Genomic DNA, 26923 nt, shown 5'->3' with positions numbered 1-26923 from the left:
GAGGGTGAGGGATGACAGGCCAGGTGCGGGGCCTGGTGAGGTGCAGGGTCGCGGGGGCAGCGCTGTGCCGCACGGCACGGTGGTACTCACTCAGCCTGAGATGTTGACACAGTTCTTGGTAAAACACACGGCTGGAAAGACAGTTCCCACGGACGGCTGCTGTTGCTTTTCCCCGGTAGTTGGCGGTGACGGTCTCTGTCCCTGCACCTAGTGTATCTGTTGGTAGCGATGGATTCCCACCGGTTACCCGCTCCCCGACTTGGATATGGGCCGGAGGAGCCCCTCTTTTGCCCGCAGGCGCTGGCCCTGAGAAACTGGTGCCTTGGCGGTGGCGGTGTCTCTCTCCAACGGTTGGACTGTTGCCTTCAATCGGGACTTAGTTGTTGGGAGACCCAGAGGTCCCCTTCACTGACGGATTTGGCAAATTCACGGCGACTCCTAGCCTTGCCGGGACCCGAAAGGCCCCTGCCAATGGTGCTGGCTTCTCTTCATATACCGTTCTGGTACCGCCGGGCCACCACCCGTCCACGGTCCTTTCGGCAACCTCCGATCAGCCTCTCCTGCAGACGGTCACCACCGTCTGCTAACCTTACTGTCTCAGTCCGGGGCACACACCCGGACCAACTTCAGGCTTTCCAAACTGTCACTTTCTCTCCTCTCTCTTGCTCCTCTACCACTTCACTTCAACTCCTAAACTCATCTCCCTTCCTCCTCCAAACTCTAACTCTCTCTGATCTGTTCTCAACTGCCTGGTTTCCCGCCTCCAGGGCTGTGAACTCCTCGGTGGGCGGAGCCAACCGCCTGGCCCACCCCCTGGTGTGGACACCAGCCCCTGGAGGAAGGCAACAAGGATTTTTGGTTTAGCTTTAGTGTACCTATCCGGGGTGTAGGGTGTGGTGGTGTCATGACCTGTGACCCCTGGCTTGCCCAGGGCGTCACAGTTCCCTCAGTGAACTCTAGCTCCCACAGCCGGCAGCATTCATGCAGCCCCAAACTATGACACTCCCCCACCATATCTGACTGTAGGCAGCACACACTTGTTTGCTGCCACACATGTTGACACCATCTGAACCAAATAAGTTTATCTTGGTCTCATCAGACCACAGGACATGGTACCAGTAATCTATGTTCTTTGTTTGCTTGCTTTGTTTTCGGGCTTTCTAGTACATGATCTTTACAAAAATGGCTTCCTTCTGGGATGACAGCCATGCAGACCAATTTGATGCAGTGTTCATCCCCTCTAACTTCTGCAGCAATACTGGCAGCACAAATACGTCTATTTTGAAAAGACGGCCTCTGGCTGAGCATGTGCACTCAACTTCTTTGGTTGACCATGGCGAGGCCTGTTCTAAGTAGAATTTGTCTTATTATACCACTGTGTGGTCATGGCCACTGTGCTGCAGCTCAGTTTCGGGGTGTTGAAAATCTTCTTATAGCCTAGGCCATCTTTATCTAGCGCAACTATTCTTTTTTCAGATCCTCAGAAAATTCTTTGCCATGAGGCGCCAAGTTGAACTTCCAGTGACCAGTATGAGAGAGTGTGAGAGAGAGAACACCAAATGTAACACCCCTGCTCCCCATTCATACCTGAGACCTTGTAACACTAATGAGTCACATGACACCAGGGAGGAGAGATGACTAATTGGAACAATTTGGCCAATTTCACTTAGGAGTGTACTCTTTTTGTTGGCAGCGGTTTAGACATTAATGGCCGTGTGTTGAGTTATTTAGAGAACACCAAATTTACACTGTTATACAAGCTGCACACTGACTACTTTATATTGTATCAAAGTGTCAGATCTTCAGTGTTGTCCCATGAAAAGATATAATAAAACAATTACAAAAGTGTGAGGGGGTACTTACTTTTGTTATATACTCTAGATGTGTATATTGCACAGTAATGTTCTTCAAATACACATACACATCACAGTTAAAGCACAGTAAAAGAAACAATAAAAACATAGGTTTTGTAATTCTTGAACTTTGAGTCTACCATGTACATACCATCCGTGGAGGCGTAAGACCACTGCACCCAGGGTCGATGGTGCTGACTGAGCTAACACTTGTTGCTGTTGTAGTGCTGGTTGCTGTTGTAGTGCTGGTTGTTGTTGCAGTGCTTGTTGGCTTTGTAGTGCTTGTTGTCTTCCTTGTAGTCCTAGTGCTTGTGCTGGCAGGCACAGTTTGGGTGGTCTTGGTACTGCTAGTAGTTGTTGGCTTCGTAGAACTATGACACTGTTCACTGTGTCTTTCTACTTCACAGCTTTCATTGCATTTTGCATAGAAACACCAACCTGCATTATCGGTGGCGTTGTATATCACTCCACCTGTAGAATAGAGCCATGCGTACAAAAACAGTACATATCTAAGTGGCACTTAACTCCATCACCTCTTTTTACAAAGCACCCGTCTCATAAGAGCTAACACAATTATCATTAACTTCCAATTAGCAGAAAGTTAGTTTGTAGTTTTGTAATTGCCACTATCCTCCTTAAAGGGAATCTGTCAGCACTATTTCAAACCCCAAACTATTTACAGTATATGCGTATGTAACTCTCTGAAACACAAGTCCAGAAATACCTTTACGTAAACAGTTTGCTGAGAAATCAGCATTTTCATTGATTGCAAATGAGGCTGTAGATCTGAAGCCTCTGTCACTCCAGCTCTATTTGTCATCCAGCACCACCTCCTCCTGCTTGAATGACGATTCCTTTGTCTGACATCCCACAACATAGAGTGTAGCATGAGTAGGCGGCAGTGAACAGGAAATATATCCGGAGTGACAGAGGCATTAGATCTATGGACTTATTTGCAAATCAATTCGACAGCTAATTTCTCAGTAACGGAGTAATGAATTGTCTAGGTAAAGTGCTGCTACAATTGTCTTTGAATGAGCTACATGCACATATAAATAGTTTGTGGGCGATATCAGGGAATTTCAGCAAATGAGTCTGTAGATCTGAAGCCTCTGTCACTCCAGCTCTATTCTCTATTCGCCATCCAGCACCGCCTCCTCCTGCTTGAATGATGACTCCTTTGCCTGAAGTCCCACAACATAGAGTGTAGCATGAGGAGGGGGCAGTGAGCAGGAAATAGATCTGGAGTGACAGGCTCTAGATCTAGACTTATTTGCAAATCAATTCAAACGCTGACTTCTCAGTAGTGGAGTAATGAATTGTCTAGGTAAAGTGCTGCTACAATTGTCTTTGAATGCTACATGCACATATATATAGTTTGCTGGTGAAATCCAGTGGTAGATTCTCTTTAACATGATTTAAACTCATACATCTTGAATACTCTACTGCATTTCAACAACCTGGAGTGACAGAGGCTTTAGATCTATAGACTTATTTACAAATCAATTCACAAACTGATTTCTCAATAACAGAGTAATGAATTATCTAGGTAAAGGTGCTGCTACAATTTTCTTTGAATGAGCTACATACACATATAAATAGTTTGCGGGTGAATTGGTGAAATCCAGCAAATGAGGCTATAGATCTGAAGCCTGTGTCAATCCAGCTGTATTGGCCATCCAACGCCGCTTCATCCTGCGTGAATGATGGCTCCTTTGCCTGAAGTCCCACAGCATAGAGTGTAGCAAGAGAAGGCAGCAGTGGCCAGGAAATAGATCTGGAGTGACAGAGGCTTCACATCTGTTGACTTATTTACAAATAAATTCAAATGCTGATTTCTTCATAACAGAAAAATTAATTATCTAGGTAAAGGTGCTGCTACAATTGTCTTTGAATGAGCTATATGCACATATAAATAGTTTGCGGTAGAAATCAGTGATATCCAACAAATGAGGCTTTGTCACTCCAGCTCTATTTCTCTATTTGCCATCCTGCGCCACTTCCTCCTGCTTGAATGATGGCTCTGTGGCACCCCAGTGGTCATGGGAGCCACAGTGACAATGTTCTCCTCTCCGGAGGGCAATGCTTTGCCTGGAAGCAGAGGGGATACCTCTATGCAAGGTACAATCACACACACAACACTTCCTAATCCAGGCCAGAAGGGGGAGCTCAAGTTCTGTTTGGGGTGAGCTTCCCTGTGCATTCTGGGTTGGGGAGGGGTTAGAGAGAGAGCAACAGGAAGAGAAAACTAAGAACTGTAGTAGCAGTGAAAGAAAGCGGTCGCTGTTTGAGAGCTGTCTCAAGCTTTCTAGGACCGAGCGCTGAATTAGGACACTAGGGTCCTCGACTGTCGGGTAGCAGTAAATACGGAGGGCAAGAGGTTCCACGCCGCATGGCCCAACAGAGACTCCCAAGGTGCAGGAGCATAATAGAGCCTGGGGCCGCAGAAGTAGCGGCGGGCCCTACATCCGGCTCGCGCTGCCCGCCACAAGGGACAACGCAAAGTGCACCTAGGAAGAGGGATGCTGTGCCCTCCAGGCCACAACGACCCACATTGAGAGCGCATTATTTAAGGCCTCCAACGTACCTGGCAGAGAAGGGACTTCTCACTGCTCCCCGGCTGACCGGACCACTGTCACCTGGGACTATAACAACTGACCAGTAAAAAGTAAAGGAAACTACCAGCCTGTGTCGTCCAGGTACTGCCGGCGTCCTCGACCCGCTCCCCAGTGTACAAAACCATAGACTACTGTGCCGACCCAGCAGCGGATCGAACCGCTCGGATCCGGGGGTGGTGTTCATTCGTGGCTCGAGGGTCTCCGGACCCGGGGGCTTAGGGGCCACACTCAAATTTAAAAGGGGGTATTTACAGGGGATTTGGTATAGTTCCTGACGCCACCCGTGGTGTACGGTAAATGGGAGTATCGCCGCTGCTGTTGGGAGTACCCGGGTAGTGGAGTGGGGCAGCTAGGTGACGTTGCCATCCACGGGTAGGGACAGGTCCCGGGACTCTGTTTGACGGTGCTGAGATGCAGTGCAGGGGTCAGTCGGGTACTCACGCAGCAATGAAGCAGATGCTGACAATATGGTAAATCAAGTCTCTGAACGCCATTGCCTCTCGAGGGGAGCTCGTCCGGGTCTCGTCCCCTGCAGTGCTGATGGTGATCTGTAACCTGCCTCCTGGCACTAAGTTTTAGATTCTCCGTTGTGGTCCGGTAGCTTGGGGATATCCAGGCCCCATTCCCCACTGTGGCTAAATGAAGGAGCCTGTTCTCAGGAGCTCACGCTTGGGATTTCAGTGGGCTGCTTGCTAGGAAAGCCCTATATCCCCCTCGTTGCGCTAGTGCCCCCAATCTCTGAGCTGGTGGGAACAGTCCTTAAAGGCCCTGTTCTCCTCAGGTTAATTGCCAGGTTGCCTGAAGCTTCTTCCCAACCTAGGATCTGTGGACCCCGTCGTGCCTTCGGTCCCCGACCGGTGACAGGACCAGGCTGCCGACAGTCCTCCTCGACGGGTTCCAGGCACCTAGCCTCAATCCCCTGTGACCAGGGGTCCGACTCCTCTAGGTCCAGACCACCGTCTGCGACCTAGTTTTCCTCTCCCCTGGGGGCTCCAACTCCCAGCTTCCTCAGAGCTCCTCTCAGCTCGAGGGTCACTACTCAACTAACTGACCTTGACACCTCCCACCTCCCTGTCTAACCCTTAGGTGGGTGGCCCTATTCCTGCTTAACCAGATCACTGGTGTGCCTGACAGGTGTGGTGCAAAGTGTATCTAGGATTTGTGAATGCTGATGGAGGCAGCACTGCAGGATAGAGAAACAGAACCATGGGGGGGTTGAATACTGCATGGGGAGGGAAGTTTGTGCAGTACCCTGTGACAACCTGAATAGTCCAGGGGCGTCACATTCCCCCTTGGTTAAACATAACTCGTCCTCGAGGACACCCAGAGGTTTCTTTTCTTTTTTTTTTTAACTGCAAAAGGTAAAAAGGAATAACATTTTTATTAACATTACGGTTTTCATTCCACAATAGGGAGGCACATTTGCTTTAACGTTTCACTAAACTTCTATGCCGGCGTCACACGGTACGATATATTGGGCGATATGTCGTCAGGGTCACGTCGTTAGTGACGCACATCTGGCATCGTTTGGCATCTCGTACCGTGTGACACCTCTGAACGACTGTGAACGAGCAAAAATACTCACCTTATCGTTCCTCGTTGACACGTCGTTCATTTTCAAAATTTCGGTCCTCCTGTGCTCCGGTTGTTCATCGCTCCCGAGGCAGTACACGTCGCTCCGTGTGACACCCCGGGAAAGATAAACTGCAGCTTACCTGCGTCCCGCCGGCAATGCAGAGGAGCGGAGATAGGCGGGATGTTACGTCCCGCTCATCTCCACCCCTCCGCTTCTATTGGCTGGACGCTGTGTGACGTCGCTGTGACGCCGAACGTCCCTCTTGCTTCAGGAAGAGGATGTTCACCACCCACAGCGACGTCGTCTGGGAGGGGTAAGTGCATGTGACAGGGGGTTAACAACTTTGTGCGCCATGGGCAACTAATTGCCCGTGACGCACAAATGAAGGGGGCAGGTACGATCGCTCGTGCGATCGCATGATAGATCGCACCGTGTGACACCGGCCTAAGAGTTCATCTTTTATAACAACAGTGGAACGCTACCGGTTGTTTTGGTAGCGGAGGCTCAACCTGCTCCGTTGCAGCCCCTTCCTGCGACAGTCCAGTTCCAATGTCCCGGATCCCATTAACCCGCCACCCAAACAAACCTGACCCACTGCATTCCTACTTGGGGGTCCGCGACAGGGTTAAAGTCCCGGATTTTAAAAGGATAACGCTGGTAGGCACAGGAGGGGCAACTTATTAACAAAAGCACAAGTCTGTGCTGGCCGCAACCAGTCCCGCAGCCATGGTCCATTTTTACTACTAAAGATATATAAAGGAAACGGAGTCCATGCACCAGGTGCAAACATCATATAAACTTTCTCAATCAGGTAAAGTACTCAGCTGATTAAACCCGGTAATCTTCATTTTGCATATAAACATCACATAGGCGGGCTTTACACGCTGCAACATCGCTAGCAATTGTTAGCGATGTCGAGCGCGATAGCACCCACCCCCGTCGCACATGCGATATGTGGTGCTTGCTGCCGTAGCGAACATTATCGCTATGGCAGCTTCACACGCACATACCTGGACGGCAACGTCGCTGTGACTGCCGAACAATCCCTCCTTCAAGGGGGAGGTGCGTTTGGCGTCATCGCGACATCACTAAGCGGCCGGCCAATAGAAGCGGAGGGGCGGAGATGAGCGGGACATAACATCTCGCCCACCTCCTTCCTTCCGCATTGCCGGTGGACGCAGGTAAGGAGATGTTTGTGTGTCGCCCTGGACAAGCCAGGGGCCACAGGTAACAACACCACCACACCCCACACTCCCTGCAGGCACATCAAGGTCAGACACAAATCCCTTGTTGCCTTCCCCAGGGGCTGATGTCCACACCAGGGGGTGGAGCCAGGCGGTTGGTCTCCACCCACCAAGGAGTTCACAGTCCTGGAGGAGGGAAAAGGAGCAGATTAGCTTGGACAGTGAAAGTGGAAGGAGGGAAAGTGAGGAGTAGTGAAGTGGCAAGAGAGCAGACTGAAGTGAGTCCAGGTGTGTGGCCCGGACGGAACAGCAAGGTTGCCAGACGGTGGTGACCGTCTGCAGGAGTGGCCTATCGGAGTTTGCCGTAAGGACCGTGGACGGGAGGTGGCCCGGCGGTACCGGACCGGCATACAAGGAGAAGCCAGCACCATTGGCAGGGGCTTTTCGCACCCCGGCAAGGCTAGGAGTCGCCGTGAATTTGCTAAATCCATTAGTGAAGGGGACCTCCGGGTTTCCAAACAGTCAAGTCCCGACAGAAGGCAACCGTCCAACCGTGAAGGGGAGACACCGCCAAGGGCAACCGTTTCCCAGGGCCAGCGCCTGCGGGCATAAGGGGATCCTCCGGCCCACATCCAGGTCGGGGAGCGGGTTACCGGTGGGAACCCATCGGAATCAACATAGAACATAGGTGCAGGGAGAGACAGTCACCACCAACCTGCAGGGAACAACATCACCGCAGCCGTCCGAGGGACCCGTCCATCCAGCCGCTTGTTTTACCGTGAACTGTGTCATCATCATTGGGCTGAGTGAGTACCTCCGTGCCGTGCGGCACAGCGCTGCCCCTGCGACCCTGCACCTCACCAGGCCCCGCAACCCGCCTGCCATCAACCCTTACCCCATCACCGGGCCCCGGGACAACCAACCCCCTACCCACGGAGGGGAGAAATAACAACTCAGCTGCTCCCTATCATCGCTTCCGGGATCCCCGTCTAGAGCAGCGGTGGTGTCACCAAAATCACCACAACCGTGGGTGGCGTCACGGATAATATCCCTAAAACCAAAACCATCCCTTTTCACTCACGGGCGAGGAGCGCCGCTCGAGTCCCCGGGATCCGGCCCATCGCTGGAGCCACCGAGCAGCAGCAGCCGCAGAGCAGCGGCAGCCGGACCCGAGCAGTGGGAGAGCGCAGCGTCCCCTCCTCCGCCCGCGACAACTTGGCGTCACGAACAGGATCTTACCACTCTGCCGTTTGGTAGAGGTGTGCCTTGTTACCGCCGGAGGTGTCCGGTCAGAAAATTTCAGAAGCCGCCATCTTTGGCGCGAAAAGTTCCAGCTCGAGCGTCTCCTCGAGAAGTGGAGGCGCGAAGGCCAAAACCCCGCCCCTGTAGAGGAGGAGCCGGAAAGAGGCTAAGGGGGACGGAAACAAGATGTCTGCGCCTGACAGAGCTGCTGGAGGAGCGGTGGTCGCAGCCGCAGTGGCACCCATGGATGGGAATGAGCCTGCCCAGGTCCCGGCCGCGCTGGCGGGGGGTGCCGCGGTCCCAGCTCTCGCTCAGGTGATGCCGTTCTCCTTGCCCTATGTGCCCGGAGCTACCTGGCTGCCGCAGTACGACAGGAAACCTGATGCGTTACAGGTCTTCCGGAAGAAGCTTAGCCCGCTCCCTGACTGATAAGCAACGTGCAGCGGTAGTGCTGGGGCAGCTAACCGGCACGGCTGAGCAGGAGGCGGAGACCTGGGCCGAGGGGGACCGGTTCTCTGTTGCCACCATCTTTGAGAAACTGCAGACTGCCTTTGAGACCCGTACCGAAGCCGAGCTGAGGATGCAGTTTTACCAATGTCGGCAACGGCCTGTGGACAGCATTCGGGACTACGCTTTACGTCTGCAAACCGCCCTCCGCACACTGAAGCAGGTGGACACCATCAATGAGGCGGACAGCAACAAAATGTTAGTAGAGCAATTTGTGCAGGGGATGAGGTCCTCCGAGGATCGCAAACAACTCCGGCTGTGGGCCCTAGAACACCAATGATGTGGACTTTGCTGTGTTAAAGGAACGGGCCATTAAAGCTCTGCAACCCCCAGCTTCGAAAGTCTTGGAACCAGCCCCGTGGCCAGTTGAGACGGCCCCCGTTGTGGTGGCCCCTGCCCTACCAGCATCTCCAGTACCTACAGCTCCAAGCAGCACGATGGAAGAACTGGCTGCCCAGGTCCGCCGCATGGATGGAGACCTAGCCAAGATCCTCGCCGCACTCCAGCCTCAGACCAGATCCCAGCCTCCGGCAAAGATACAGCTCGCCGACCGTCCTGAGGATGTCCCCTGGATGCAGCGGAGAAGAACCAATGACTCACGGTATGGACCCCCGATTTGTTACAGGTGCAGCAAACCCGGCCACTACTCCCGACGGTGTCCGTTAAACGAGCAACCCCTGGGGCCACGGGCCAATCCTCAGGAGTAGAACCCCATGGCCCCCCAGACTGGCGGGACCGGTACTTCGGGGCCCGGCCCATCATTCCCGTGGCTGTGGACGGCATACCGGTGATGGCTCTCCTGGACACTGGATCACAGGTAACCACTATACCATACACACTGTATCAACGGTATTGTGGGAAAGACGACCTGGCTCCCTCAGATGCTAGTATAACACTGATTGCTGCTGATGGACTCCCATTGACCCAAGTGGGATACAAACAAGTGGCCATGACTGTGGGGCGAGCTGAACTGCAACAACAGGGTATGATTGTGATAATGAATGAACCCAGTGATCATAACCCGAAGATAGTGCTAGGAACCAATGTGATGGAGCACTGTATGAGTGATGTGCTGACCCTACTGCAGCAGCTGACCGCCACGGCGGCGGGGAGTCGAAAGAGAGCTGTGCAGCGCGAGATCCGAGCCTTGATGTACCGCCAGCATGTGAACTCGACAGGAGGAGAGATTGGTGGGGTGAGAGTGATGGATGTTGCCCCGTTGATAGTGCCCCCTAGGAGCGAGATGATGATTTGGTGTAGGGCAGCAGTAGGGCCCCAGGGACGTGGCTACCCTGCCATGATAGAGCCCATGCCCTCCGAGCACTGGCCCACAGAAATGGCCGCCCGAGGGGTGGTAGATGTAAAGAAGCAGAGAGTGCCTGTGAGGGTGCTGAACTGCGGGGAGGAAGAAGTCAGGCTTCCCCGGTATGCTACACTTGCCAAGTTGCTCACTCTGGATCCCCACACCATCCGCGAGGCAGTTCCCGCAACCTCACCACCAACTGCCAGCACTCACCCGCCCCAAGGGGAGTTAGATGAGTGGCACCAACAGCTACATGTAGGCACTGACGATACTCCTACACATCACAAAGAAGGGGTATACTGGGTGGTACGGGAGTATGAGCAAGTTTTTAGCAAACATCCCCTAGACTTTGGGCAGATTAAAGGGGTCCAACACCATATTCCCACCGGTGAACACCCCCCTATCAAAGAGAGGTACAGGCCTATTCCCCCTGCACACTACCAATGTGCCAAGGACATGTTGAGGAACATGAAGGAGGCAGGGGTCATCAGGGACAGCTGTAGTCCCTGGGCCGCCCCATTGGTACTGGTTAAGAAAAAGGACGGCACCATGCGGATGTGCGTGGATTACCGGAAGATTAACCAGATAACGCATAAAGATGCTTACCCACTGCCCCGTATTGAAGAGTCTTTGGCCGCACTGAGAACTGCAAATTACTTCTCCACCCTTGACCTCACCAGCGGGTACTGGCAAGTGGCTGTGGCACCGAAGGACCAGGAGAAAACTGCCTTTACCACCCCAATGGGGCTCTGTGAATTCAATAGTATGCCGTTCGGGCTGTGCAATGCCCCTGGAACCTTCCAACGGCTGATGGAGTGCTGTCTGGGGCATCTAAACTTCGAGACCGTCCTGGATGATGTGATTGTGTACTCCCAGACGTATGAAGCCCACCTGGAGCACCTGGCCGAAGTGTTCGCGTCCCTTGCCAAATACGGGATGAAGTTGAAGCCCTCCAAGTGTCACCTGCTGAAACCCAGAGTGCAGTACCTGGGGCATGTGGTGGGTGCAGAAGGTTTCGCCCCCGACCCCGAGAAGATCACTGCCATCCAAGACTGGCCGAGACCAACCACAGTGAGGGAAGTAAGGCAGTTTCTGGGTCTAGTGGGGTACTACCGGCGCTTCATCAAGGGGTACACGAAGATGGCTGCCCCCATGCAAGACCTCCTCGTTGGACAGACCAAAGGTGGTAGACCCATCGGAGCCCCACTGGTGTGGGAAGAGAGGCATGAGGAATCCTTCCGTCAACTGAAAGCGGCCTTGACCGGAGAGGAGATCCTGGCGTATCCCGATTACAGCAACCCATTCATCCTCTACACCGATGCCAGCAATGTGGGCTTGGGGGCAGTCTTATCCCAGGTCCAAGATGGGAAGGAAAAAGTGATTGCTTACGCTAGCCGAAAGCTCCGACCGACTGAAAGGAATCCTGAGAAGTACAGCTCTTTCAAGCTCGAGCTCCTGGCGCTGGTGTGGGCTATCACCGAGCGGTTCCGCCATTACCTGGCCGCAGCAAAGTTCACCGCCTTCACGGACAATAATCCGCTGACCCACCTGGACACGGCCAAGTTGGACGCGTTGGAACAGCGGTGGGTGGCCAGACTAGCCAACTACGATTTCACCATCAAATATAGGGCCGGTCGTGCCAACATTAATGCTGATGCACTCTCTCGGATGCCCCACTTGTCAGAAGAAGGGTGCGAGGATGACGACCTCGAAGAGATCGAGTTGCCTGCATTTCACCAGCCACCAACTGAGAAGGTGCATATCCACCAGCAACGGGCGAATCTGGACCCGCTGCCCAGTCAGGAGTGGCAGGAAGCTCAAAACCAGGCGCCCGCTGTCCGCCTAGTTAAGATCCTGGTGGAGCAAGGTGCTGCTGGAATAGACCCTGCCGCCCCAGCTGAAGCCCAGCGCCTGTGGTGAGAACGGACCCGGTTGTATCTACACCAGGGGAAGTTATACCGTGAGCTGATTAACCCGAAGACTCAAGAGAAAATCCGCCAGTTGGTGATTCCCCAAGCTAATGTGTCCACCGTTCTACAAGCGTACCATGATGGTGCCGGACACTTCGGATGGAAGAAGCTGGAGATGCTGTTGAGGGAGTGGTTCTATTGGAGTGGGATGCGGGAGTCTGTAGAGGTCTGGTGCCGAGAGTGCGCTCCTTGCACGCTGAGAAGGAAGGACGAGGCCAGCCAGAAGGCGCCCCTACACCCGATCGTTACACATCAACCGCTGGAGCTGGTCGCCCTGGACCATGTAAAGCTCACCCCCAGCCGAAGTGGGTACACCTACGCTCTAACCATAGTAGACCACTATTCAAGGTTCATGGTGGTTGTCCCAGTCAAAGACCTAACTGGTCGTACTGCCGCTAGAGCGTTCCAGGCTTATTTCTGCCGACCACATGGATACCCTTGAGAAGGTGCTTACTGACCAAGGCCCGGCCTTTGAAGCGGAGGTGTTCCATGAGTTTTGCCTGTTGTACAGCTGCAAGAAGATCCGGACCACCCCTTACCATGCCCAGACCAACGGCATGTGTGAGAAGATGAACCACTTGGTCCTGAGCCTCCTCAAGACGTTGCCGCTGGAAGAGCGGAACCTGTGGCCGGAGAAGCTACCCGACTTGGTCGATATGTACAACAATATCCCTTCCAGCTCAACGAAGTGCACCCCAGCATACCTGATGAGGGCTCGCCCCGGTCGGCTACCGGTGGATCTGGACATGGGATTGGAGGCCCCAGAAGCACTCCCTTCGACAGCTGGATGGGAAACTCGGCGGAGGGTGCAATACCGACAGATTCAAGAATATGTCGAGAAGAACTTGAGTTGGAGTCGGGAACAGCAAGAGCAGCGCTTCAACCAGAAGGCGTCTGCTGGCCCTTTCCAGCCTGGAGATGTAGTGCTGAAGTGGAAGAGGAGAACCCACAAGCTGGATGATCAATGGGAACAAACCCCATACGTCATACAGCCCACAGGATGGGAAGATGGGAAGGCCTACCAGATCAGTCGTGACCAAGGGGGCACTTTGGCCACGGTTTCCCGGGACCATCTGAAAAGGTGCCCACCAGCATTGAGGGCAGCGGCTGAAGTTCCGGTTCCTCCACCAGCGGAGAAGGCAAAAGAGGTAATCCACACCGTGATGGGTGACTTCCCAGCGGACTGGCCTACACAGAACGGCATGGTGATTCTTCCAGTGATACTGTTCCCACAACCCGTGGATGAAGAAGTGATGGAGGTGGTCAACCGTGAGCCAGAGCCAGTGCCAGTGCCCAGGGATGAACCTGTGCCCAGCTCCCCTATGCCTCGCCTGCCCCACACGATAACAGGGAAGAGAGACTGATTGTTCCCTCTCCCCCGCTGCCTGTCACCGCTGACACCGGACCCCGGAGGTCCACTCGCCCCAACCTAGGTAGACCCCCACTTAGGTACAGGGAAACTACTATTTAGAGGGGGGGGGTGAACATTGTGTGTTGAAAGCACTGTTTAAAAGTTTTAAAATTTTGAAGTTTGAAAATGAAAATTAATGATTGCTGGAAAGTTACCTGATTTACTGCTGATTTGGAACCGGTCATAGCCGGCAACTGGTCCCCGTTGGGACCCCCTTCACCTTGCATAGAAACTTCTATGAACATGCCTGAGAACTTGCAAGGCAACCACAAACTAGTGGCATGTAAATAAAAAATGTTTGTTGCAGCTTTCCACCGTTACCGCCTCCGGAGAGGCAGATTGGAGGAAGGGCCCGCAGTGGAGCAGGCTGGGGCCCAGCCACCACCGGAACCGGTGGCTACCCTCTGGGAGTTCCAGGGGCTCCCCATGGACGTGGGTCCCCTGGAAAGGACAGATCCCGCTCGGGTAACTTGGTGCAGGACTGGGGTCAAGGGGTGCTGCCTGTTTTCTTAGGGGCAGCATCAGGGCCAGGTTACTTAGGTGGGTGAGAGCGGAAGCCGTAACCGTTTAAAACCGTTTGCAACGTTTAAGAAAGTGCCTCCCGTTGTGGGATGATGTTATTTTACTTGTATTGTGTTTTCTTACCTTTTTGCAGAAAAATAAAACCGGTGATGGACGGGCAGCCCGAGGACGGTCTGCATTTTACTAAGGGGGAATGTGTCGCTCTGGACAAGCCAGGGGCCACAGGTAACAACACCACCACACCCCACACTCCCTGCAGGCACATCAAGGTCAGACACAAAACCCTTGTTGCCTTCCCCAGGGGCTGATGTCCACACCAGGGGGTGGAGCCAGGCGGTTGGTCTCCACCCACCAAGGAGTTCACAGTTCTGGAGGAGGGAAAAGGAGCAGATTAGCTTGGACAGTGAAAGTGGAAGGAGGGAAAGTGAGGAGTAGTGAAGTGGCAAGAGAGCAGACTGAAGTGAGTCCGGGTGTGTGGCCCGGACGGAGCAGCAAGGTTGGCAGACGGTGGTGACCGTCTGCAGGAGTGGCCTATCGGAGTTTGCCGTAAGGACCGTGGACGGGCGGTGGCCCGGCGGTACCGGACCGGTATACAAGGAGAGACCAGCACCATTGGCAGGGGCTTTTCGGACCCCGGCAAGGCTAGGAGTCGCCGTGAATTTGCTAAATCCGTTAGTGAAGGGGACCTCCGGGTTTCCAAACAGTCAAGTCCCGACAGAAGGCAACCATCCAACCGTGAAGGGGAGACACCGCCACCGCCAAGGGCAACCGTTTCCCAGGGCCAGCGCCTGCGGGCAAAAGGGGCTCCTCCGGCCCACATCCAGGTCGGGGAGCGGGTTACCGGTGGGAACCCATCGGAATCAACATAGAACATAGGTGCAGGGAGAGACAGTCACCACCAACCTGCAGGGAACAACATCACCGCAGCCGTCCGAGGGACCCGTCCATCCAGCCGCTTGTTTTACCGTGAACTGTGTCATCATCATTGGGCTGAGTGAGTACCTCCGTGCCGTGCGGCACAGCGCTGCCCCTGCGACCCTGCACCTCACCAGGCCCCGCAACCCGCCTGCCATCAACCCTTACCCCATCACCGGGCCCCGGGACAACCAACCCCCTACCCACGGAGGAGAGAAATAACAACTCAGCTGCTCCCTGTCCCCGCTCCCGGGATCCCCGTCTAGAGCAGCGGTGGTGTCACCAAAATCACCACAACCGTGGGTGGCGTCACGGACAATATCCTTAAAACCAAAACCACCCCTTTTCACTCACGGGCGAGGAGCGCCGCTCGAGTCCCCGGGATCCGGCCCATCGCTCGAGCCACCGAGCAGCATCAGCCGCAGAGCAGCGGCAGCCGGACCCGAGCAGTGGGAGAGCGCAGCGTCCCCTCCTCCACCCGCGACATTTGTCGTTCCTGCTGTTTCACACACAGTGATGTGTGGTGCTGCAGGGACGACAAACAACATCGTATCTGCAGAAGTAACGACATTATGGAAATGAACGACATGACACAGATCAGCGATTTTTTTACGCTTTTGCGCTCGTTCATTGTCACACCTAGGATTTACACGTTGTGATGTCGCTACCGGCGATGGATGTGCGGCACTAACGACGTGACCCTGACGATATATCGGTAGCGATGTCGCAACATGTAAAGCCCGCCTTATTGCTCAAGAAAAATAACAAAGTATGAAAAATAAGAAACTAATAAAAACAATAAAAGAAAACACAGATTTTCTAACGTTTTAACTTTCATCACATGTCTGGTTACATCTTGGGCATACCAGCCCTGCTCTCCACAATGCCGGGTGTATGAGACCATGTCTCCCAGCTCCAGATTCCACCCAGGATGCCCCCTGGGGAGGTGCTGTGCCACATCTCGCCAGGACACGAACAGCCCAGCCGTGAGGCCCACTTCTTGGATCAACCCCCATCCTTGGTCGGGGTCAAAGCGCTCCACAAGACCATGGTACTGCGGCCCTCTGACTCTGAAGATGCTATTTCTCAGATGCTCCTTTTCTGTTTGGGTATGGGCAGCAATCTCCCCTCGTCGCTGATCTCTTGTTGTCACTTCCAGGTGTATTTTCTGTAATTGCCTTTCGCTTTCCCAGTAAGGGGCGTCAGTGTCCGGCCTCGCCTGCCTCACTGGTAGCTCTCGGAGATGGACTCCTGCGGCCCCAGCAGCCGCTGGGATGCCTTGCGGTGGTGGAACTGGCAGCTCCTCAGGTTCCACCCTGTCATGATGGAAAAAGCGACTGACTGCTCCGCAGACGGGGGTGCAGAGTCCAGGTGTTCCGTATCAAGGTACGGGCCCTGTGATGCGTCTGAGTCTGGTCGGGTCCGGTGTTGGGGTAGCCGCTGTCGTGGCCTGGTCGGATGGTTGGGTCAAAAGCTCTGCAGCGTGCTCTTGGCAAATAGGGGCTGAAGGTTCACCAAGGACGAGGGTGACGGTGGAGGAGCGCTTGCATCGGAGGGGGGCAGACCGTACCCCGCAGCCATATAGACCGGATCAACCGGGGCTGGTAACTGCTTACCCGCTCCTTGCGTGGGACTTCAATCTCACGGGCTTACACTGCCATTGCCAAGCTCCTCATCTCTTCCCTCCAGTGGTCCAGGATAAAGAGGAATTGCGTCCGCATCCTCCTGCAAAGCTGTTCAGTTTCCTGCTCTACCCAGGTCGTGGTCCCAGGAGCAGCGCGCTCCGGTGACATGTCTCGTGCCGCCATCTTGCTTCTGCGGTACCCAGGAACGTTATGGAAGAGTCCTGGCGTCCCTGCTTCAGTTCCACTGTTACATGCCGTCACGCCCCCTCGGCTTTTGCCAGCCACTCACTGTTGTGCTGGGGCCCACTGGGAACTTACGGTGCCGGGCAAACTCTCAGGACGAAGGGCGGGGCTTTTGGTCTAGAAGATTGCATGTTGGCACCAAAGATGGCGGAAAATGGCGAGGACTTTTGACACGCAGTTTCGCTTTTCAAGGCGCACGACACCCAGGTTAGTGGATCTAGTTCGTATCCTGTTCGTGACGCCAGAAATATGAGGTGTGCCGCCCCAGCAGAGGATCGAACCGCTCGGATCCGGGGGTGATGTTCGTTCGTGGCTCGAGGGTGTCCGGACCCGGGGGCTTAGGGGCCAAACTCAAATGTAAAAGGGAGTATTTACAGGGGATTTGGTATAGTTTGTGACGCCACCCGTGGTGTATGGTAAATGGGAGTACTCGGGGTCATGGAGTGGGGCAGCTAGGTGACGTTGCCCTCCATGGGTAGGGACTCTGTTTGAAGGTGCTGGGACGAAGTGCAGGGGTCAGTCGGGTACTCACTCAGCAATGAAGCAGACGCTGACAACAGGGTAAATCAAGTCTCTGAACGCCGTTGCCTCTCGAGGGGAGCTCGTCCGGGTCCCGTCCCCTGCAGTGCTGATGGTGGTCTGTAACCTGCCTCCTGGCACTAAGTTTTAGATTGTCTGTTATGGTCCGGTAGCTTGGAGCTATTTGGGCTCCGCTCCGCACTGTGGCTAAGTGAAGGAACCTGCTCTCAGGAGCTCACGCTTGGGATTTCAGTGGGCTGTTTGCTAGGAAGCCCTATCCCCCTCATTGTGCTAGTGCCCCCGATCTCTGAGCTGGTGGGAACAGCCCTTAAAGGCCCCGTTCTCCTCAGTTTAATTGCCGGGTTGGCTGAAGCTTCTCCCCGACCTAGTGTCCGTGTACCCCGTCCTGCCTTCAATCCCGGACCGGTGACAGGACCAGGCTGCCGGCAGTCCTACTCGATGGCTTCCAGGCACCTAGCCTCAATCCCTTGCGACCGGGGGACCGACTCCTCTAGGTCCAGACCACCGTCTGCGACCTAGTTTCCCTCTCCCCTGGGAGCTCCAACTCACAGCTTCCTCAGAGCTCCTCTCAGCTTGAGGGTCACTACTCAACTAACTGACCTTGACACCTCCCACCTACTTGTCTGACCCTTAGGTGGGTGGCCCTATTCCTGCTTAAGCAGCCCACTGGTGTGCCTGACAGGTGTGGTGCAAAGTGTATCAAGGATTTGTGAATGCTGATGGAGGCAGCACTGCAGGATTGAGACCCAGAACCATGGGGGTTGAATACTGCATGGGGAGGGCAGTTTGTGCAGTACCCTATGATGACCCGAATAGTCCAGGGGCGTCACACTACCACCCTATCATCCTCCTCGGGGGCCCACTCCACCTGTAGGGAGCAGAACCACCTTTGCTGCTACAACCATCCTCCCCGGAGGACAGCGATAGCAGTGGCGGCTAATCCCTGGCCGTGTACTGCAGGTGGCATCATGAGACAAATCCTCCACCATCATCACCCTACCCCCTTCTTTATTGTACACCTCGGGGCCACGAAACAGGGCAAGGGCTACTCGTGACATCCCCAGACCCGACATCACCGAGCCCTGCGACGAGTAAAGCTAACCCCTTGCCCCGTGGGTACTACAGCTCCTTTGCCTGAAGTCGCACAGCATAGAGTGTAGCATGAGGAGGCGACAGTGGTCAGGAAATAGATCTGGAGTGACAGAGACTTCAGAATGCTGATTTCTCTGTAACAGAGTAATGAATTGTCTAAGTAAAGGTTCTGCTACAATTGTGTTTGAATACTACATGCACGTATAAATAGTTTGCAGGTGAAATCCAGTGGTAGATTCTCTTTAACATGGTTTAAACTCATACATCTCGAATATCTACTGCATTTCAGCAACTTACTGAACTACACATTGACTATCACAAGTTCTCATCAAAATGCTGAGCTATCTATTTACACCCATCTTCAGACCAAATCATGCTATAAAAACTCAACTTTAATGCTAAGATGAAAATATTCAAAATAACATGTACCATAAAAATACATACCTGGAGGCACTAAAACTCCTTTGATTTTGCACATACATTGAGCTGTAGAAAATGATTTAGAGGTTGCTGTTGATGGTTGAGAAGTTAGTCCATGGAATTCTCTAGACACTTCAGGAAGTTTACCAGTTTTTCCAGATGTGGTATTTTCATGTTTAAACTTAGTGGTTGATTTTGGGGAAGTAGTACTTGTCTTCACAGGACTTGTTTTACCAGTAGTTTTAACAGTTGATGTCACTACTTCTTTTTCTGTTGGTTTACTAGTTTTTGTGGTAACAAGTTTTTGTGAAGTTGTAACTTCTTTTATAGGCGTTGTTGATGTCGGTCTTTGTGTCGGGAGTGATTTTGGCTTTTCAGTTGTCTTTTCAAGGGATGCTGTTATTGCCGCACTTGTTTTTGGTATTTTTGGTGTGTGCACATGGACTTCTTTAACAGTTGTTAACTTTCCGAAAGTTGATGTCTCTACTTCTTTATCTGTTGGTTTACTAGTTCTTGTGGTAAGAAGTTTTTGTGAAGTTGCAACTTCTTTTATAGGCGTTGTTGATGTCGGTTTTTGTGTAGTGAGTGATTTTGGCTTTTCAGTAGTCTTTTCAGGTGTTGTTATTGCGGCACTTGTTTTTATTTTTGGTATCTGCGTATGGACTTCTTCTACAGTCAACTTTCTGAAAGTTGAGGTCTCTACTTCTTTTTCTGTTGGTTTACTAGTTTTTGTGGTAACAAGTTTTTGTGAAGTTGTAACTTCTTTTATAGGCGTTGTTGATGTCGGTTTTTGTGTAGAGAGTGATTTTGACTTTTCAGTAGTCTTTTCAGGTGTTGTTATTGTGGCACTTGTTTTTATTTTTGGTGTCTGCGTATGGACTTCTTCTACAGTCAACTTTCTGAAAGTTGAGGTCTTTACTTCTTTTTCTGTTGGTTTACTAGTTCTTGTGGTAAGAAGTTTTTGTGAAGTTGTAACTTCTTTTATAGGCGTTGTTGATGTCGTTTTTTGTGTAGGGTGTGATTTTGGCTTTTCAGTCGTTTTTTCAGGTGTTGTTATTGCGGCACTTGTTTTTATTTTTGGTGTCTGCGTATGGACTTCTTCCACAGTCAACTTTCTGAAAGTTGATGTCTCTACTTCTTTTTCTGTTGGTTTACTAGTTCTTGTGGTAAGAAGTTTTTGTGAAGTTGTAACTTCTTTTATAGGCGTTGTTGATGTCGGTTTTTGTGTAGGGAGTGATTTTGGCTTTTCAGTAGTCTTTTCAGGTGTTGTTATTGCGGCACTTGTTTTTATTTTTGGTGTCTGCGTATGGACTTCTACAGTTAACTTTCTGAAAGTTGATGTCTCTACTTCTTTTTCTGTTGGTTTACTAGTTCTTGTGGTAAGAAGTTTTTGTGAAGTTGTAACTTCTTTTATAGGCGTTGTTGATGTCTGTTTTTGTGTAGGGAGTGATTTTGGCTTTTCAGTAGTCTTTTCAGGTGTTGTTATTGCGGCACTTGTTTTTATTTTTGGTGTCTGCGTATGGACTTCTACAGTTAACTTTCTGAAAGTTGATGTCTCTACTTCTTTTTCTGTTGGTTTACTAGTTCTTGTGGTAAGAAGTTTTTGTGAAGTTGTAACTTCTTTTATAGGCGTTGTTGATGTCGGTTTTTGTGTAGGGAGTGATTTTGGCTTTTCAGTAGTCTTTTCAGGTGTTGTTATTGCGGCACTTGTTTTTATTTTTGGTGTCTGCGTATGGACTTCTACAGTTAACTTTCTGAAAGTTGATGTCTCTACTTCTTTTTCTGTTGGTTTACTAGTTTTTGTGGTAACAAGTTTTTGTGAAGTTGTAACTTCTTTTATAGGCGTTGTTGATGTCTGTTTTTGTGTAGGGAGTGATTTTGGCTTTTCAGTAGTCTTTTCAGGTGTTGTTATTGCGGCACTTGTTTTTATTTTTGGTGTCTGCGTATGGACTTCTACAGTTAACTTTCTGAAAGTTGATGTCTCTACTTCTTTTTCTGTTGGTTTACTAGTTTTTGTGGTAACAAGTTTTTGTGAAGTTGTAACTTCTTTTATAGGCGTTGTTGATGTCTGTTTTTGTGTAGGGAGTGATTTTGGCTTTTCAGTAGTCTTTTCAGGTGTTGTTATTGCGGCACTTGTTTTTATTTTTGGTGTCTGCGTATGGACTTCTACAGTTAACTTTCTGAAAGTTGATGTCTCTACTTCTTTTTCTGTTGGTTTACTAGTTTTTGTGGTAACAAGTTTTTCTGTAGTTGTAACATCTTTTATAGGCGTTGTTGATGTCGGTCTCTGTGTAGACAGTGATTTTGGCTTTTCAGTAGACTTTTCAGGTGTTGTTGTTATTGCTGCACTTGTATTGGTTATTTTTGGTGTGTGCGTATGGACTTCTTTAACAGTTGTTAACTTTTTGAAAGCTGTTGTTGACTCTACAGGCAACGATGTGGTAATGCTCTTTGTTGTAACTTTTGATGATGTGGGTATGTGTTTAGTGCTCACTGTGTGTTCGGTAGGTATGACCCTTGTTGATCCACATCCAGAACAACAATAAACACGGATTTTGTAATTGTAGCAATAAGGTAAGGAACTATTTTGTTCCTCATTCCGACAAATGAGACCATTACTGACATTGCACTGTACGTTTTGTTGAAGTTCATCCGGGTAGCTATCTGGATGATTAACTGATCTACACTCGATATCTGAAGGTTCTTGGCAGACTTTAAGCCCTGAGTTTCTAATGTCTTCATAAGTTTCAAAGTCGCCATCACCGTTGTAGTCAGGAGAGCTTACATCAAACCATTGAGACCACTCACAATCTGGTACACAAGTCACTTTGCTTGATGTAATGTGTGTGACAGATGTAGTTGAATGCTGTTGTTCACAATTATAAAAAGAGCAACAAAGGAATTTTTCTTGGTAGTTGTAGCACACAGGATAATTTTCGATCTGATCTTTGTTACGGCAAATTAGACCATAAGTGACATTACAGGTAAGTACTTGGCCAAGTTCTTCAATAGTCATATATGGAAAATCCTTTGCTTGACACATAATTTTCTTTGGCTCTTGGCATATGTTGATTCCAGCTGCTTTAATGTTCTCCAAAGTTTCAAAGTCTCCATCAGATATATCAAAGCCGGGGGAATATACATCAATCCATGGTGTCCAAGAGCACGTCTCATTGCTACATGGAGTGCTGTGAGTTGGTTCTTGAGGTTTGGTTGTAGGAGACTTGACCGAAGTTGAAAACATTTGCTCTGTAAATAAATAAGGTAAATTAGCATAAAAAACAGGAATAAGAACCATGTGTCAACATACTCTTTAAAGAGAACCCATCATCAGGTTTCTGAACCCTAAACTATGTAAAGGTGTTTTTTAATGCTGGGTAAATTATTACCTTTCTTGCAGAAATCTGTTTTGTTATTTTAAGCCTCATTCAGATGCTCGTTTTTTTTCCAGGTACAAGAAAAAGGGACCACATTTTTGTTTAGACTTTAATCAGAATGTGGTCCAAGTGTCGTTAGTCTCGTACATGGAGAAAAAAAAACTTTCTCCACCTTCTCATTTGTAACAGTCTGTGACAATCAGATTGCACTTGGATATCTTCTGAATGTGTTCAGATGTTTTCACAGACCCACAGAGTTGTATCGCTGATTTAGGCCGGAGTCACACTTGCGAGAGACTCGCACGAGTCTTGCATCGCATCACACGGCAAGGAGCTGACAGGAGCAGCTCTGCTGCATGTATTTCTATGCAGCTGAGATGCTCCAGTCCGGAGAGTGTGCGGCCGTACTGGGTAATGCAATGCAAGACTCGTGCAAGTCTTCTGCAAGTGCGACTCTGGCCTTAGCTCTGACCCTCAGATCAAAATCGGACATGCCTTCGCAAATTTCCTTGGGCCACTTTGTCCGTAAAAAATCCTGGACATGTGAATGGTGCCATCGCAGGTACGAGTGCTATCCGTGAAAACCATGAATAACACTGGTACGGGACGTGTCAAGAAATACATAGTTAAAATTGTTTGTTTTGGAGTGGGTGCCCTGTATTATAGATACATACAGATGAGGCATGCAAACTACGCCAGTCTCATGGATATGTGTGATGCACAGTATTTGGCTTACAGCCTGTTAGTGACACCTCATCTGTGTGAATTTATATTACTAGGCAATAATGCCACCCACCTTTATCATGGTGGTCTACTGCATCCTGTAGTGCATTTGTATTGTGACCTGGTGTTGGTAGGTAAGGCTACCTTTTTCTGATATTTTTTGAATTTTATGTCCTTTTCTGTGATTTGCTTTTTGATTTTAGTGTTGGGACTCACAATACAATAAGGACTCTTGACGTGGGTTGCGAGCTTGTGTATTTTGCTGAAAATATTTGCCAACACCCCATGTATTTTATACATCTGTCACGATTCTCTGTGCAGAGCATCTCACAGACCTGGAGATACTCTGTGGTTCTTGTAGATTTGACAGTGTGTCCATTCCTTGTGCAGAGCATTTTGCCTTTGGAGATGCTCTGCGGTACTTGCAGATCTGGCAGTGTTTCCATTCCTTTGTGCAGAACATCTTGCCCTTGGAGATGCTTTGCGGCACCATCCTTGGTAATGAACTAGCAGCTTGGTCACTATACTTTAGTCCATGTTGGTTCTGGGAGGTGCTGGTTACTCAGCTGTTCTATCTTCTGGGTAATTGCTCAGGCTTCTTTACTGAGCATGCTCCCCAGAACTCTGCTAGTTGTATTCGCTGGCTCTGCTGTGCTGTCATAGTTTGTATGTCTGCTCACATCCTGATCTTAGTATTCTGACCCCAGACTGTTATTGGACTTCCCTCTGCGCACTCTCTATTCCGATCTTGGATCCTGGACCGTTATCTGACTATGTCTCTGCTTGCTTCCTTAATCTACTTCGTACTCTTCTGGTATTGTGACCCTTGGATTGTGCCCTGACTACGTCTCTGTTTACCCTTTATGACTATATGTGACCTCCTGTTACCAGAGCCCAGCTCTCCTGACTACCCTTCAGTTCATGCGACCCCATAAGGTAGTGACTAGCGTTACAACATCTTTTTCATTTTTTATTGCATATTTTCCATTTTTATGAAGGATGCAGCCAGGCCCTTTAGGGTTGGTTAGATTAATTGGGGTCTCCATTCTGTGGGGTGCGCTTATATAGTGCTGGGCAGCCCACCTCAACTAATAGTATGGGTGTCATCAATAGGCTGTGAACCATACACTGTACATCACATGTATCTGTATGGCTGGCGCCCTATTCAAGCCTCATCTGTGTGTAGTTTGATATGTTTTAGGTATGTTAGAAGTTTTGGTTTGTGGGTGTTAGGAGTATCACACAAAACAAAAGAGCAGAAGCTTATCATGAGGGTATGAGAAGAGAGTCCATAAGTATATCAGGTGCGGGCCTAGAACCCAACTAACCAAAACCTTTGACTTGGGGCTATAACACATCAAAAGTTTTTTGTATTAAACTTTAATTACCCTTTAGACCTGACTACTCCTTGGAGTTGAGACAATCATTGGGAGATTAATACCCTGGTGTGAAGATATGCAATGGGATCTTACCTCCTGTTTCAAAATGGAAGGTTGTGGTGGGCACCGTGGTGGTGGTAAAACAAGGGTAGACTCTTCTGGTGATGTTTCCATCAGATGAACATGTGGCTGTAATGCATCCTCCAATTCCATCAGTAGTGCTGTAAATGACATCTCCATAGTTGTACGTCATATTTCCATAATAACAGTAACATGCTAGAAATGTGAAAAAAAAATAAATTCATGAGACATTTATTAGTTACATTCATTGTTAAACTAGTAACACCCTTAAAGCACCACTCCAGCGTTTTTTTTTCTACTCCACCACTGGACTGTTGCTTTAAATCTACATCCCCTGCCGCCTGGCATACTCAACATTGGGTGGCCTCACCTTCTATGACCGCCCCTCCGGTCAGTCTCCTGTGATTTGTGACCTGACAGCAGCTCCTGTGTTTCATGGAGTCGGAGGTCACAACTCAATACAAGTCTATGAGAGCCTTGTTCTGAGATGCACTGAGGTTTTGTGACATAACTTCTGAAGTCAGAATTTATGTGCTCAAGCTGGTGCTGCAGGACCAGAGCGGTGTCAGTAAAAGGTGAGGAGGCCAGAGTATATGACGTGGTCAGGGAGCTTACAATTAAAGCACCACTCTAGTGCTATAAGAATAACACAAGTGGAAGTTCCGCTGCTCCAATGTCAAATCTGTAACATGCCCAACGCTATCTACCATTAATAATTAAAGTTGCCTTCTTACATGGCAGTGGTAAATTTCATTTATTTCACAGCTCTATGATATTCAGCACTGTACAGATATAATCATGACTGTCCCCGTTGGTTCTCATAAATAATCTAAATTCCCTATCCTCATGTATTTGAGTGTAGGAGGAAACCAGAGAACCAGAGGAAACCCACACAAACACAGGGAGAACATCTCAACTCAAATATTTCCTGAAGTCGTACATTTCTTTCCCAAGAAGCTGCAAAAACACTAGTGCATGCCCTCATTATCTCCCGCCTGGATTATTGCAACCTCCTGCTCTGTGGCCTCCATTCTAACAGTCTTGCACTCCTACAATCTATTCTAAACTATGTTGCCCAACTAACCCTCCTGTCTCCCTGCTACTCCATGACCTCTCCTCTCTGCTAATCCTTTCACTGGCTTCCCTTTGCCCAACGACTCTAGTTCAAAATCCTAACCATGACCTACAAAGCCATCCACAACCTGTCTCCTCCTTACATCTGTGACCTAGTCTCCCGGTACTTACCTGCACATAACTGCCGATCCTCACAAGATCTCCTTCTCTACTCCCCTCTCATCTCCTCTTCCCATGATCACACACAAGATTTCTCCTGTGCCTCCCCCGTACTCTGGATTGCTCTGCCACAACATATCAGACGCTCGCCTACCTTGAAAAGCTTCAGAAGGAACCTGAAAACCCACCTCTTCCAAGAAGCCTACAACATGCAGTAACCTTCGGTCCACTATAGCGTCGCACGACCATCTCTACCTCCATCTACCGTATCCTCACCCATCTCCTGTAGACTGAGCTCTCGCGGGCAGGGTCCTCTCTCCTCCTGTTTCTGTCTGTGTCTTGTATTGTTTATGATTATTGTACTTGTTTTCATGTATATCCCTTTTCACATGTAAAGTGCCATGGAATAAATGGCATAATAATAACTAATAACATACAAACTCCTTGTAGATGTTACTCTTGGTGGGATTTGACCCCAGGACCCCAGCACTGCAAAGCAACAATCACTAACCACTAAGCTACCGTGCTGCCCACAGTTTTGGCCTATGTAGGCACCAAAACTCTTGTGCAACTGCTATCTCTGCACCTCTATGTATGTCCCTGGCTATATTCATGTAGACATGACTTTCGTGATTAAAATACCGATAAATTAATGCTTGGAACGTTTACAGTTTAGCACTTACCTCTGACATCATGCTGACAACGAAGTCCTTTTTTTGTGCAGATACTAAAAAATAAATATGTATTTTTACAAAGGTAATCACTAAATTACCAAAAATATTCCACAGAGAATGTAGGTTATTACCATGATTTACAGTTCTTGTAGGAGGGGACCACATCTCCAATGTTGTAGCGTTTGCCATCATCATCATAGCACCCACAATTCATCAGAGCTACACACTTCATAATGTCTTCATCGAAATAAGGTCTTTTCTTCGGGCAGTTTGGGTAACATCCTAACATGGAATATAATATAGTAAGAATTATTTATTATTTATTTATTATTACTATTTATTATTACTTGTTCAGAATTTATTCTTTATTATTATTAATGTATTATTATTTGATCAGAATATATTACAATTATAATATTTTTTTGTACTATAATG

General features: G+C 49.9%; 1 protein-coding gene across 1 annotated transcript in view; it reads right to left on the bottom strand.

The window, feature by feature from the left end:
- Positions 1-26923, bottom strand: part of LOC142254350 (mucin-5B-like) — a 130850-nt gene that overhangs the window by 50192 nt on the left and 53735 nt on the right. Inside the window, exons 27-31 of the mRNA XM_075325395.1 lie at positions 26620-26770; positions 26498-26541; positions 24594-24776; positions 19046-22270; positions 2005-2324 (exon numbers count right to left, since the gene is read on the bottom strand). Coding sequence (XP_075181510.1) covers positions 2005-2324; positions 19046-22270; positions 24594-24776; positions 26498-26541; positions 26620-26770 — 3923 coding nt within the window. The remainder of the gene's footprint in view (positions 1-2004; positions 2325-19045; positions 22271-24593; positions 24777-26497; positions 26542-26619; positions 26771-26923) is intronic.

Source organism: Anomaloglossus baeobatrachus, chromosome 10 (genome assembly GCF_048569485.1).
Source record: "Anomaloglossus baeobatrachus isolate aAnoBae1 chromosome 10, aAnoBae1.hap1, whole genome shotgun sequence".
Taxonomy (NCBI): Eukaryota; Metazoa; Chordata; class Amphibia; order Anura; family Aromobatidae; genus Anomaloglossus; species Anomaloglossus baeobatrachus.
Note: the sequence above shows the minus strand (reverse complement) of the source record. Positions and strands in the feature narration are given on the sequence as shown.